At 40.0% G+C, this 12,360-nt stretch overlaps 1 protein-coding gene across 9 annotated transcripts in view; it reads left to right on the plus strand.

Annotated features, from left to right (window-relative positions):
* Positions 1–12,360, plus strand: part of Phactr2 (phosphatase and actin regulator 2) — a 267,238-nt gene that overhangs the window by 154,393 nt on the left and 100,485 nt on the right. For 5 of the 9 annotated variants that reach the window (XM_058581732.1, XM_058581754.1, XM_058581736.1 and 2 more), the window contains exon 2: positions 69–143. The exons of the other annotated variants lie outside the window; for them this stretch is intronic. In XM_058581732.1, coding sequence (XP_058437715.1) covers positions 69–143 — 75 coding nt within the window. The remainder of the gene's footprint in view (positions 1–68; positions 144–12,360) is intronic. 9 annotated transcript variants of the gene reach the window in all.

Below are 12,360 nucleotides of genomic sequence, written 5' to 3' on the forward strand. Positions count from 1 at the left end.
GCAATCCTTTTTTACTTGGCTAACTGTCCACTAGAGTTACATATGGACTTTTCTTCCTTTTCACGCAGCGCACCCTCTACATACCCTGGACTCTGAGAGTCGCCTCAAGGAGATGACTAGCCTTCAAGGGAAGCGAGGTAGAGGTCGGTGGGTTCCTTAGTTTTTCTCTCTTTCATGTGCTTCCTGTCCTTCCTAAGCAGAGCTATCGCTGTCTTTGTGGAGAGAACCCTTGGCTCCTCGTGAAAGCAGCGCTCTTCAGAACTTCAAATACTGTCATTGTCACTAAAATTTATTTTTCATTGTAAAGTGACCCTTTTCCTACTCAATCGGAGTTCCTTGAACCCTCTAACGTGAGTGACTTTACTTAATCTGTTAAATATTCTGTGGCAGGTCTAGGGGATATTGTTCGTGTCAGTGAATCAGGATGTCATACAGCTGCACAAACATACTTATTCTGCAGGCCTTTTGGCCACAAGTTTAAACTCTGGAATTCTCTGTCAGTACTTGCAGGCAGATGGAAGTCTTTAGTAGCTTCTCCCCTTTGGGGGTTTAGAAAGAATGACTGCCTGTGTTAGAAAAACAAGTTTAAAAATTGATGGTATCAAACTTCTAAAATTAATACTATGGTAAATAAAGATTCTATACAATCAAAGGTAAATATAAAGTGAACAGAATAGTCTGCCTACAACCAGCATGTAATTAACTGTGTTAACACTGATTGCTGTAGAGAGCAAAAAAGTACCTGCCCTAGTTTGGATTAGTGCAAACAAGTGGTTCTGGGTAGAAATGAATTATTGTTCATTAGGGTTTCTGTCTTGCCTTCTCTTAAAATATACTCTCATCCATAACCCTTCTCCCTATTTTATACAAAGGACACTCTGGAAGCAAGCTGCTGAGTTTAAATCCCACTTACCAGCTGTGTAACCCTGGGCAAGTTGCTTGCTCTCTCTGAACTTCAATTTCCTCATCTACAAGATGGGGCTACATTAATAGCACTTACATCACAGAGTTGTAGTGATGATTAATGAGGCAATACTCATGAAGTCCTCAGAACAGGTCTTCCTGTGATCTGTAAGATTGATATACTCAGCACAAAACAATGTGAAGAATCATTGAATTGTTAAAGTTGGAAAGGCTCCTGGAGATTATTTAACCTAGTCTCCTAATTTCAGCATTGAAAAATTAGGGTCCTTGCTCAAGGTCACGGGGCTAGTTAAGTAGCAGCGTTGGATCTAGGATCCAGCTCTCTTCTTGGCTGTCCCTTAACCATCCCAGTTGGGTGGTCAAAATCCAGAATAATAACCCAGATTTACTGCCTGTGCAGATTGTGCAATGTCTCCTTCACTTTCTGTTTTACAGTCTTACTGTTAGAGCCATGAGGAGGTACTCCTAGTTCACCAGGAACTGAACTATCATATTCCAGTGAAGACAGCCTGGTAGAGGGGGACAGTACCCTGATTAGGAATCAGGTGACCTGGACTTTCCTTTTTGCCATGAGCTAACTCTTTGGGAAGCCATGTGGCCCTTTTGTGGCTTGGTTTTCTCCTCTATAGGGCCTTTATACATAGAATCAGACAATATGGAACTCCTAGGTTAAACGTGGTTGTAGTTCCCATCGCGGGTAACATTGAAATCGAGTGCTTTGGGAAATTACATTGCTCAGAACTGATATGCAGAGTAAGACTATAGGTAAAACTGTCACTATTTACTCAAAATAAACTTCTTCTCCATCTTTAGTCTTGCTTCTAATTTTGTACCACTTCAGGGAAACCTCAAAAGCAGGTGTCAAGGTAAATGAGCTTTTCCAGAAACCTGGTAAGGGAAAGGAGATATTATTTTCATTTTCCAGGTAAGGACAGTAGTAATGATGTCCTTGCTCAAGAAAAGTCATGCAGAAGGCTCATTATTTTCAAGTTCTCTGTCTTCTGAGGTCTTGCTCAGACAGCGTTTTGATTTTGTAACTGGGTAGCTTTGCTTTGAAATGCTCACGTACTAAGATTAAGCTCCATAGATGAATCTCACAGTCCATGAAAGAAAGACACCAAAGGGTATGTTGTGTGATTCCACTAACTGAAAGTTCAAGGAAAGGTGAAACAAATCTGTGATGATGGAAGTGGTTGTGGGATGAGGGAATGGAGGGAAGCAAGTGGGACTCGACTGGGGAATAGCACAAGGAAGATTTTTGGAGCCTGGGAATGGTGTGTGCCTTGCTCTGGATAGGGACTGCAAATGAAGAATCATTGTGTGTGTGATACTATATGTATCATGCATATTGTACGTTATACCTCAAAAATGTCTATCTATATGTTATATTTCAAAAAATTTTGGGGGAAAAATGCTGCATAGTATTAGTATAGTTTAGTTTTTAATCTTCCTTGTGGTACTGGGAATGGAACCCAGAGGCACTCTACCATTGAGCCACATCCCCAGCCCTTTTTATTTTATTTTGAGACTGAGTCTCACTAAATTGCATGGGCTGGCCTTGGACGCGCAATCCTCCTGCCTCAGCCTCCCAAGTTGCTGTGCGGATTGTGCAATGTCTCCTTCACTTTCTGTTTTATAGTCTTACTGTTAGAGCGATGAGGAGGTACTCATCGCTAGCCTGTAGAACAGTGGTGCAGAGGGCCATTTTATTTTATTTATTTATCTTTATGTGGTGCTGAGGATCGAACCCAGGGCCTTGCACATGCTAGGCGAGCACTCTACCACTGAGCCACAACTTCAGCCCACAGAGGGCCATTTTAGAGACAGACAGATGTGAGTTCTAATCCAAGCTCTGTCATCCACTGCACCTGGCTCATAGTGCTGGTTTTAATGACAGTGTACTGATCTTATTTGAGTTCTCTTTAGAGAACTTCATAGTTTCTCTCAAGTTTAGAAGGGTCAGAAATTGGTAAATTGGGACTCAAGTATGAAAGCAGCCTTAGAAGAGGAGTCTTCCTTTAGGGAGAGTAAAATCCGTTCATCATACACTGTTACAGTAATGTTTCTCACATCCTATTACATTTCTTTAAATTTAATTTAACTTCTGGTTTGCATTCTGTTCTTTTATTCTTGAGAATTTAAAAAGAGAGTAGCTAAATAATTTTTAAATGTTAACCATGATTGTTACCTTAATGCTAATTATTTTTTAAGGAAATATCTAGTGATTAAAAGTAATTTTTTGGATTAGCTAAGATCATTTCTATTTCTAAAATTCTATTATTCTCAGAGTTTTAAGAGGTAGTATACATTTATATAGAGAAAGTTAAAAAGTTCCTTTTAGAGCATTTCACATTTGACCATTTCACATGTACAAGGACATGACTTTATAATTAGTTTGTTTCTTTTTTCCATAAATATATGTCATGTGCCGATTCTGAGCAGAGCACTATGATAATGAGAAAGTGCTTCTTGGCATTACTTTAAAAGGTCAGTCATACTTGGTCTGTTCCCCTGTGGGCTGTCCCCTCCTTAATTTCCACCTGGAAGTCTTCCTCATCTCCATGGCTCGAGTTCATGGCTCTCAGTCCCTGGGAAATATTCTTGGGACACCCAGCCAGAGTTCACTGCTTCCTCCTGGGAGCTAGCTACTCTGCTTCCACCTCTGTTCTTGGCTCACATCAGTGACCACTGGTCACATCTGCTTCCCTGATCACACTGAAGGAGCTCAGGGAGAGAATCGTGCTTGGCTGTTCCTGTGATCTTCCTGGATCTTGCACAACAAGCCACAGCCCCAAGTTGTCAAAGCTAGCCTGGAGAACAGTGGTGCAGAGGGCCATTTTATTTTATTTATTAATCTTTATGTGGTGCTGAGGATCGACCCACGGCCTTGCACGTGCTAGGCGAGGACTCTATCACTGAGCCACAACTCCAGCCTACAGAGGGCCATTTTAGAGACAGACAGATGTGAGTTCTAATCCAAGCTCTGCCACTTGATTCAGTGTGCCACTGGAGGAAGATACCTCGTCATTATCTACTCAATAAATCTTTAATCTTTCTCATTGTAGAAATGCTACCTATCTCAAAGGTATTGTAAAAATTCGCATGAGCTAATGATTCAGGTAAAGTACTTTGTCCAGTTCCTGGTACATAAGAAATACTAAAAACAACAACAACAACAAAAAAAAAAAAAACATGAGCCACTATTAATTCTGCAATAATAAAGTGCTCCTAACTTTAACTCTTGGGAGACAATGAAACCTGGATGAGTCAATGAATAGCTCATTAGTAGGTGCTGCTCACTAGCCTTCCAAGCAAAGCTTAAGTCATGGAGTTTCTGTTCCTGCATCTTCCCACTCTCTTCACATCCCTGGGAGTTGAGGGATAACAAGGATGAGCTGGGAAATGCATTCTCAATAGGTCTGCAATAAACACTTAACTCCTTTAAATTGGATTTTTTTTTTTTTTTTTGGTGGTACTGGGGATTGAACCAGGGATACTCTTCCACTAAGCCACATTCCCAGCCCTTTTAGTTTTTTTTTTGTTTTTTTGAGATAAGGTCTCACTAAGTTACTGAGGCTGGCCTGGAACTTGCCATCCACCTGCCTCAACCTCCTGAGTTGCTGGGATTACTGGCGTGCATCACTGTACCCTCCTTAAATGGTCCCAAGTAAAATTTTATTATTGAAAAGAGTTCAACTTCAATTATGTAGAAATAAAGTATAGGGAGCCTTTTTATTCCCAGATTTGTCATTCTTTGTCAGCACTCCACGAGAACATGATGTTAATCCCTGTGCGTGTGTGTGTGTGTGTGTGTGTGTGATCTCCGCTCTCTGGTGTGGTCTCATAACTGTAGCTGAATACTTCCTAATGTTGCAACTGGGCCCATTGTCTGCCCTTTGCAAGATGTTGAATATCCCTTAACTTTATTTGGGTTTATCACATGCTAGAAAGTGTTGAAATAGAAATATGATGACCTGTAAATGTTCTCTTCATGATGAGCTACTGGGAACTGAAAGTATTCATAAAAGCAGTTTTGGAGGGAAAGCCAGGCAGCCCTGAAACATGGTACTTTCCCAAACTCCCTTGAGCAGAAATCTTTACTCTGAGCACCCTTCAGGTCTCTTAGAGCAGTAGTCCATTGACTCCCAAGAATCTGCTAAATCTTCATGCTCCTTCCAATACATGCCGGCTGATACCAAATTTTACAATAGAAACTCTCTTTTAGAATAGTTTCAAACTTTCAGAAATGTTGAAAAGGTAGTACAGGAAGTTCTTATGAGCTTCCAACTCACTTTCTGCTATTGCTGGTATCTTATGTGTGTGATACGTTTGTTACATCAAGGAACAGTCATTTGTATGTTATCACTAGCTAAACTGCACAGTCTATTAGGATTTCACTAATTTCCACCTGATGTCCTTTTGTTTGTTCAGGATTCCATTAAGCATACCACATTTTTGTCCTCATGACTCCTTAGGCTCCTCTGGTCTATGTCATTTACTCAGATTTTTCTCATTTTTAATGACCTTGACAGTTTGGAAATATACTGGCCAGGTATTTTGGAAATGTCCCTGAATTTGGTGATGTCCTGGTGTCTTTCTCATGATTACTCTGGGGTGGTGGGCTTTGAGGTTCTGTTCTCATCACATCATATCAGCTTATCGCTGATGTTGAACTGGATCCCCTTGACGAAGTGGTGCTTTTTAGTGTTCTCTTCAGTGAAGTCATTCCTTTCTCCCCTCTTTCCATACTGAACTCTTGGGAAGGAAGTCACTGTGTATGGCCCATATTTAAGGCAGGGAAGTTAAGTGCCACCTCCTTGAGAAGGGGACATTTATATGAATTACTTGGAGCTCTTCTATACAGATATAAATCTTACTCCCATATTAATTTACTTATTCAGTATTTATTTTTATCAATATGGACTTATAGATATTTATACTTTGAGTTATAACCTAATACTATACCATTTGTTTTATTTCCTCAAATTGTTCCATCTTTGGCCTTTGAGGACCAAAGATCCTCAATTCAATTTGAATTGGCTTCTGTGTTCCTCTAACAGACTCCTATCACTTAGTGTTTTGAGTCCTTCCTTATTTTCCGGCTCTGTAAGATACTGCAAGGGTCATCTAACATTTTCCCTGTTCCTCCTTTTTTTTTTTTCTGAGAAGTGTACTGGGGATTGAACTCAGCAGCACTCGACCATTGAGCCACATCCCCAGCTCTAATTCGTATTTTATTTAGAGACAGGGTCTCACTGAATTGCTTAGTGCCTCGCTTTTGCTGAGGCTGGCTTTGAACTTGTGATCCTCCTGCCTCAGCATCCCAGACTGCTGGGATTTCAGGCGTGCACCACCATGTTCACCTTTCCTCTTATTAAAGAATGCTATTAGAAACTGTGTTGGCTTTCTGTCACTGTGATAAGATACTTGAGATAATCAATTTAAAGGAGGATATGTTTATTTTGTTTATAGTTTTAGAGGTTTCAGTCCATAGTCAGCTGACTCAGTTGCTTTTAGGCCTGTGGTAAAGCAGAACATCAGCCTAGAGGATCTGGTGGAGCAAAGTTGTTGACCTCACAGTGGCTGGGACATAGAGAGTGGGAGAAAAAGAGGGAGTAGAGGAAGGGGCAAGGGACAAGATATACTCTTCAAGGGCACATGCCCAAGGACCTACTTCCTCCAAATGGGCCCCACATGTTATTTCTCTGTTTTTGTTATTATTGGGCCCCTAAGTTTCCATCACCAGCTGGGGACCAAGCCTTTAGGGACTATTCCAGTTCCAGAATCTCACAGAAACCAAGATCTGAGTCCTGCATGTGCTCATTGCTAGTGGGATGCTATTGCTTCTAGTTCCTCTGAGAAGACAGAGCTAAGAAATACATGTGGGTGCACTCAACAAAGTCTATACACATGTCTACAATCTGTCTTTCTACTGTCTCTCTATCTGGCCCAACATGAGTTCGTCCAGATGTTTCTAACTGTACTTGGTGCCACATGGATCATTCCAGATTTCCCCACTTATCTTTTTTCTCCAGCTGGGAGAAACCTGGCTCCCACTGTTAGCCAATTACTGACTTGTTGGATCTCAGTCTACAGATGCAGCAGTTTCAGGATTTCTCACATATACCTCTCATTTTTGATTCTTTTGTTCTTTTATGTATTTTTTTCTCTCTCTCTTTCTTCTCCACTGGCCACTGCTTTTATTCCCTTAAAGGAAGTGATTTGGCCCAACGCAATGTAAACTCTAGTAAGGGAGAAAGTAAAGATCTCCTTTAAAAATGCAAGGCCAGGATTGCCCCTTGGCTGCCTTAAAAACCATTATCCAGTCTACTCTGCAATGGCTCTCAGCATCGCTCCACTCTGACCTTGCTGTCTACTTGGATCTGTGCCCAGAACCAAGTACCTTGTGTGTCATGCATCTCAAGTCATTGTTTCAGTGGAGAGAGATACCTCCTGTGAATGTAGGAAGTAAAGCCAGGGCTTCCCCTTTTTTTTTCTTATGATCTGTGGCCTTAAAGGGGTAAGGGGCAGAATTTTAATGGAAACATAATAGAACTAGAAATAAAAAATAGAAATAAATTCTATAGTGATAATCTTAATGTTTTATGAACATAATAAATTCCAAAGATACACATACATCAAAAAATGATAATAAAACAGCCCAGAAACTATATTTTAAGGAAATTAAGGCTGGTTTATTTGGGTATTTTTTCCCCTTCCTTAAAGCACACAGTAGGGCAGGGGACTATCAAAGCATTATTTTCCACATGATATTTCTCTGTTTTTGTTATAATTGGGCTTCAGAAATGTATTTGCATTTACCTCCAAATATTTAAGGATTTTTAGAGAAAATTGAGACCATCTTTATCATTTACTTTTTTCATAGGGGCTCTCAGCCTGCACCAGATCAGTACCAGGAGATCTTTTACTGAGATTCTAAATGATCTTTTAACTACAAAATTTGTGATATGGAATAGTATGCATCATTTGTCTTACTTTCTTGGTGACTAAAATAATTATGTGTACAGAAAAATGGATTTTAAGATAATATTTAATGTTATATCCAAAATATAACATTAAATATTACTTTAAAAACTACAAACTCTTGCTGGGTACAGTGGTGCATGCCTATAATTCCAGCACCTTGGGAGATTGAGGCAGGAGGATCTCAAGTTCAAAGCCAGCCTCAGCAAAAGTGACACACTAAGCAACTCAGTTAGACCCTGTCTCCAAATAAAATACAAAATAGGGCTGGGGATGTAGCTCAGTGGTCAAGTGTCCCTGAGTTAATCCCCAGTGCCCCCTCCCCCCCAAAAATCTATAAACTCACACATTAAGTACATTTACCTTTTCTAAAAAGATCTGTCATTCAGTTCTCAAATCTCAAAAGGGAGAATATTCAAATATATAATATATTTTATATGATAATTATCTAGTCTCTTTTATTTTTTTGGCCCATACGATCACCTTTACACTGAGGCTGCGTAATTGATGAATTTCTGTTTAAATGAAAATAAAACCTGCATATGTTCTCTAAATATTTATCATTGGGTGGTGTGGGCTTATTTCAACAGGAAAATAGATTGAGGTGTATGTGTGTGTGTGTCATTTAAGATTTTTACATTCGAATAGCTAATGACTGTATTTCAGAATATGCTATATTTAAAGTATATATCTCTGGCATTAAAAGGAAAGTCCTCATGAACCACTCCAATAATATGAAAGTGAATCACAATTAACATTGAAAACAGGAAATTTCCACTTTCATCTGGGATACATCTGGCAATTTGTTCTCTGTGTGTAAATGCGAAATTCACTAGACTTACTATGAAAGAATTTATAGAAAGATTCAAATGTGTTTTAACGATAAATTGATTCAAAAGAAAAAATATTAAAGTATCAATGGCACTACCAGTATCCTGAATGTGCAGAAAAGAGAAAAAGTAATATTTGGCTCATTAACTCAAGAGTAGGTGATAGCCCTCTTCATTTCCGTGCTTTCTGTGAAGTACAGTGGCATTTTGACTAACTGTGCTGTCATATAGTCTCCCGTTGCAAATGTGATTCACTGAAATAGCCCAACAATTATAAAAATCACAAGTGGATTCTATTCAATCAGGGAAAAGAAGTGTGTGTGTGTGTGTGTGTGTGTGAGAGAGAGGCGGGGGGGGGGGGCACTGGCACTAGCTCAGGCCCTTTACAGACCTGAGATAAAGATAGAACCACATAAGCCTTATCAAGAAATCAAGAAAGATAATAACTTAACCTTTGGATTTTTTTTTTTTTCCCTCATGGTGCTGGAGATTGAACCCAAGGCCTTGTGCATGCAAGGCAAGTGCTCTATCAACTGAGCTACGTCCCCTTTGTCCCCAGCCTCTGGGCTTCTTACACAGTCAAGAATTTAACATTAAGGCTTCATTTTTCACTCATCCACCCTCTCACTCCATCTCAGTAATGGCCACCTTCTGCAATCTTGGGAGTTATTTAATATGGATTTTTAAAATGTATTTTTATTTACAGGAGAAAAATAAACTGTGTGTTTCACTGATTCAGATGGAAAAGCAGGATTTTTGTGACACATCAGGGAAACAGATATGGTTTGGAAGATCAAGTCCCCAGTCTAGTGTGAGAAAACAAGAACTAGATGTTTGTAGTCACAGAGATGAATTTAAGGTAGAAACTTTAGTTCCACTGATTTGTAATAGTCCTTTTGTATTTTACAGCATTTAAACTATTGAAAATTAAAATCTTTTATGAGAGTATAACGTAGAGTCTCATGAAGAAGAGAAACCACACACTCACTTCCTCCCTGGGTTTGCCCCCTGGTTCACAGAAGGCCGTTGGACAGGAGCAGAAGTGAAGATTTTACTCTGTTACTGTGGCTTAGCTTCGAAATCCATCTAACCCCCTGCCCTGCCCCCACATCTCTGTTGAGTCACAGCTGAAGGTAGGGTTAGGACACTTACAGAAGCATCCCTAGTGCTGCATCTCCAGGTGACCCTAGAAATGCAACAGTCTGGTTACATCTGCCTAGATGGCACCCAAAATTAGAGTAGACCTCACTAGGAGGAGGAATGGGATTTATCCACACTCATCTGGAAGGAGAACTCACAAGGATTGAGGAGTTGGTATCTATTGAATGTCCTTTAACATTCACTTTGAGATTTTTCTTGGTTCTTGGTATGTCAAGTGATTTCCACCCCCCTTCCTGCCCCACTGGAACTTGAACTTATTTATATTATGTTACAAGACTCTAGACTTTATTGAAACCTGCTTTCATTGGCTTTGTCTGACACTTCTTCTGCCAGGCAAGCAGTGAGTGTCCCTTGTCCCCATTCCCCTCTCCCACTCCCCTGTGGAGTTAGAATCCATCTTCCCTTCTTGTTCTCTGTTAGCACACTGTGTATGGGGGTGGGGGGTCCTCATTACTGTTGGGTAGGTGTGGGACTGTCAGATACCCACATGGTCTTCAAGGACCCAAAGGGATGGTGACCTTGTTCCCAGTGGGCAGTGATTTGACACCAGCCCAGTACTGGGAGTAACATTTGGTTATTGTGGATGGGGTGGAAATCCATGCTCCTGGGGATGGTTCATTAGCAGATGGCAGATGTGAAGGTCCTGGCTCCCTAGCTGGTCTTTTCTCACAAGACTGGATTCTGACTCCAACTCCCTCAGGGGTGTTAGGGTCCCTTGTTGGAGCCCAGTGAGAGTGCAAGTGTAGTTCCTCCACTCAACTTTTTCTGGCATGGTGGTCACAGTCCTTCTGTGATGTTTGACCACTCAGAGCAATTACCATCTACAGAGTTTCTGTCTTGCTAGGTACCCCCTTCCCTGGACCCATGGCTAGAGAGAGGCTCTTCTGACCTGAGCCCATCGGCTGTGTTTCTGGGTTGCCATCTTCTTTAGCTGAAAGTGTGGGGTGTGTAAGGCCAGAAGCAAATCTAGGGAATCTCACCACATGCTGGTTCTTGAGTTTTGAGGTCCCAGACTGCGCTACTGTTACTTCACCTTTCACAGTCTTCTTACATTTGTTAAATATATGACATGGAGGTGATGATGTTCAGCAAGACACATAGGAATAAGTAACTGTACTCCATCTTTCTGGAAGCAGGAACACTTGCTGCAAGTTCAGCTTCTGCTTTAAAAGAAAAAAAAATTGTTTTGCCCCAACATTTTATCATAAAAGTTTTAAAAACTACAGAAAAAAATAAAAGAATGATACTCCCCCCACATATCTACCACCTAGACTCAACACAACATTTTTCTCTATTTCATTTTATTGCACATTTATCCATTTACTCATGTCATCTATTGATCCACTTATTTATCCATTTACTCATTTTTTGATGGATATAAGTACAGTTAACCTCTAAACACTTTAGCAGGCATGTCATTAATTAGATTTTACTCTTTTTATGGCTTTTCTAAGGTAAATTTTACCTAAAGTGAAATAAGCAAAGTCGTAAATACCATTTGGTCAGTTTTGCATAATCCAACCTCTATTAAGATTCCATCACCCCCATAAGTTCCCTCAACTCCCTTTTCAATTAATTCCTACCTCCTTCTCATCCTCAGAAGGAATTATTATTCTGATTTTCTTAGGTTTTTTGTTGTTGTTGTTTTTGTTGTTGTTATTGTTGTTTGTTTGTTTTGGGCATTGTTGTTGCTTGTTTTTGCCATAAATTCATTTTTCCTGTTTTGACCTTTTTTTTTTTTTTTAAATATTTATTTTTCAGTTTTCGGTGGACACAACATCTTTGTTTGTGGTGCTGAGGTTTGAACCCCAGCCGCACGGATGCCAGGCAAGCATGCTACCGCTTGAGCCATATCCTCAGCCCCCTGTTTTGACCTTTATATAATGGAACCACACATGCACTCTTTCTCTCTGCCCTTTCAGCACAATTTTTTTTGAGATGCATTCCTGTTGTTTGTGTCGGTGTCTTGATGTAATGGTGTTAGCAAGAGAAATAGTGATAAGTAAGCTTCCTGCATCTTCCTGGAAGTATAAGGCTTTGCTATTCAATTTTTGGTTTTTATTTGTTTCTCTTTTTAAATTTTTAAATTTGTTTTATTTACTTATCCATGACAATGGAATGCATTTATGCATTTTGATATACCATACATAGATGGGATATAATTTCTCATTTTTCTGAGTCTACATGTTGCAGAATCATATTGGTCATGTAGTCACATATGTACACACAGTAATAATGTGTGTTTCATTCTACTATCTTTCCTATCCCCACATCCCCTCCCCTCCTGTCACTTCCCTCTACCTAATCTGAAGTAACACTATTCTTCCCTAGTGCCCCCTGCCTTCTTGTGAATTAGCATCCGCAAATTAGAGAAAACATTAGACCTTTGGTTTTGTGGGATTGGCTTATTTTGCTTAGCATAATATTCTCCAACTCCAACCATTTACTGGCAAATGCCATA

Source organism: Marmota monax, unplaced genomic scaffold (assembly GCF_021218885.2).
Source record: "Marmota monax isolate L192 unplaced genomic scaffold, Marmota_monax_Labrador192_F-V1.1 WCK01_AAM20220418_F8-fsc00030, whole genome shotgun sequence".
NCBI classification, from domain to species: domain Eukaryota; kingdom Metazoa; phylum Chordata; class Mammalia; order Rodentia; family Sciuridae; genus Marmota; species Marmota monax.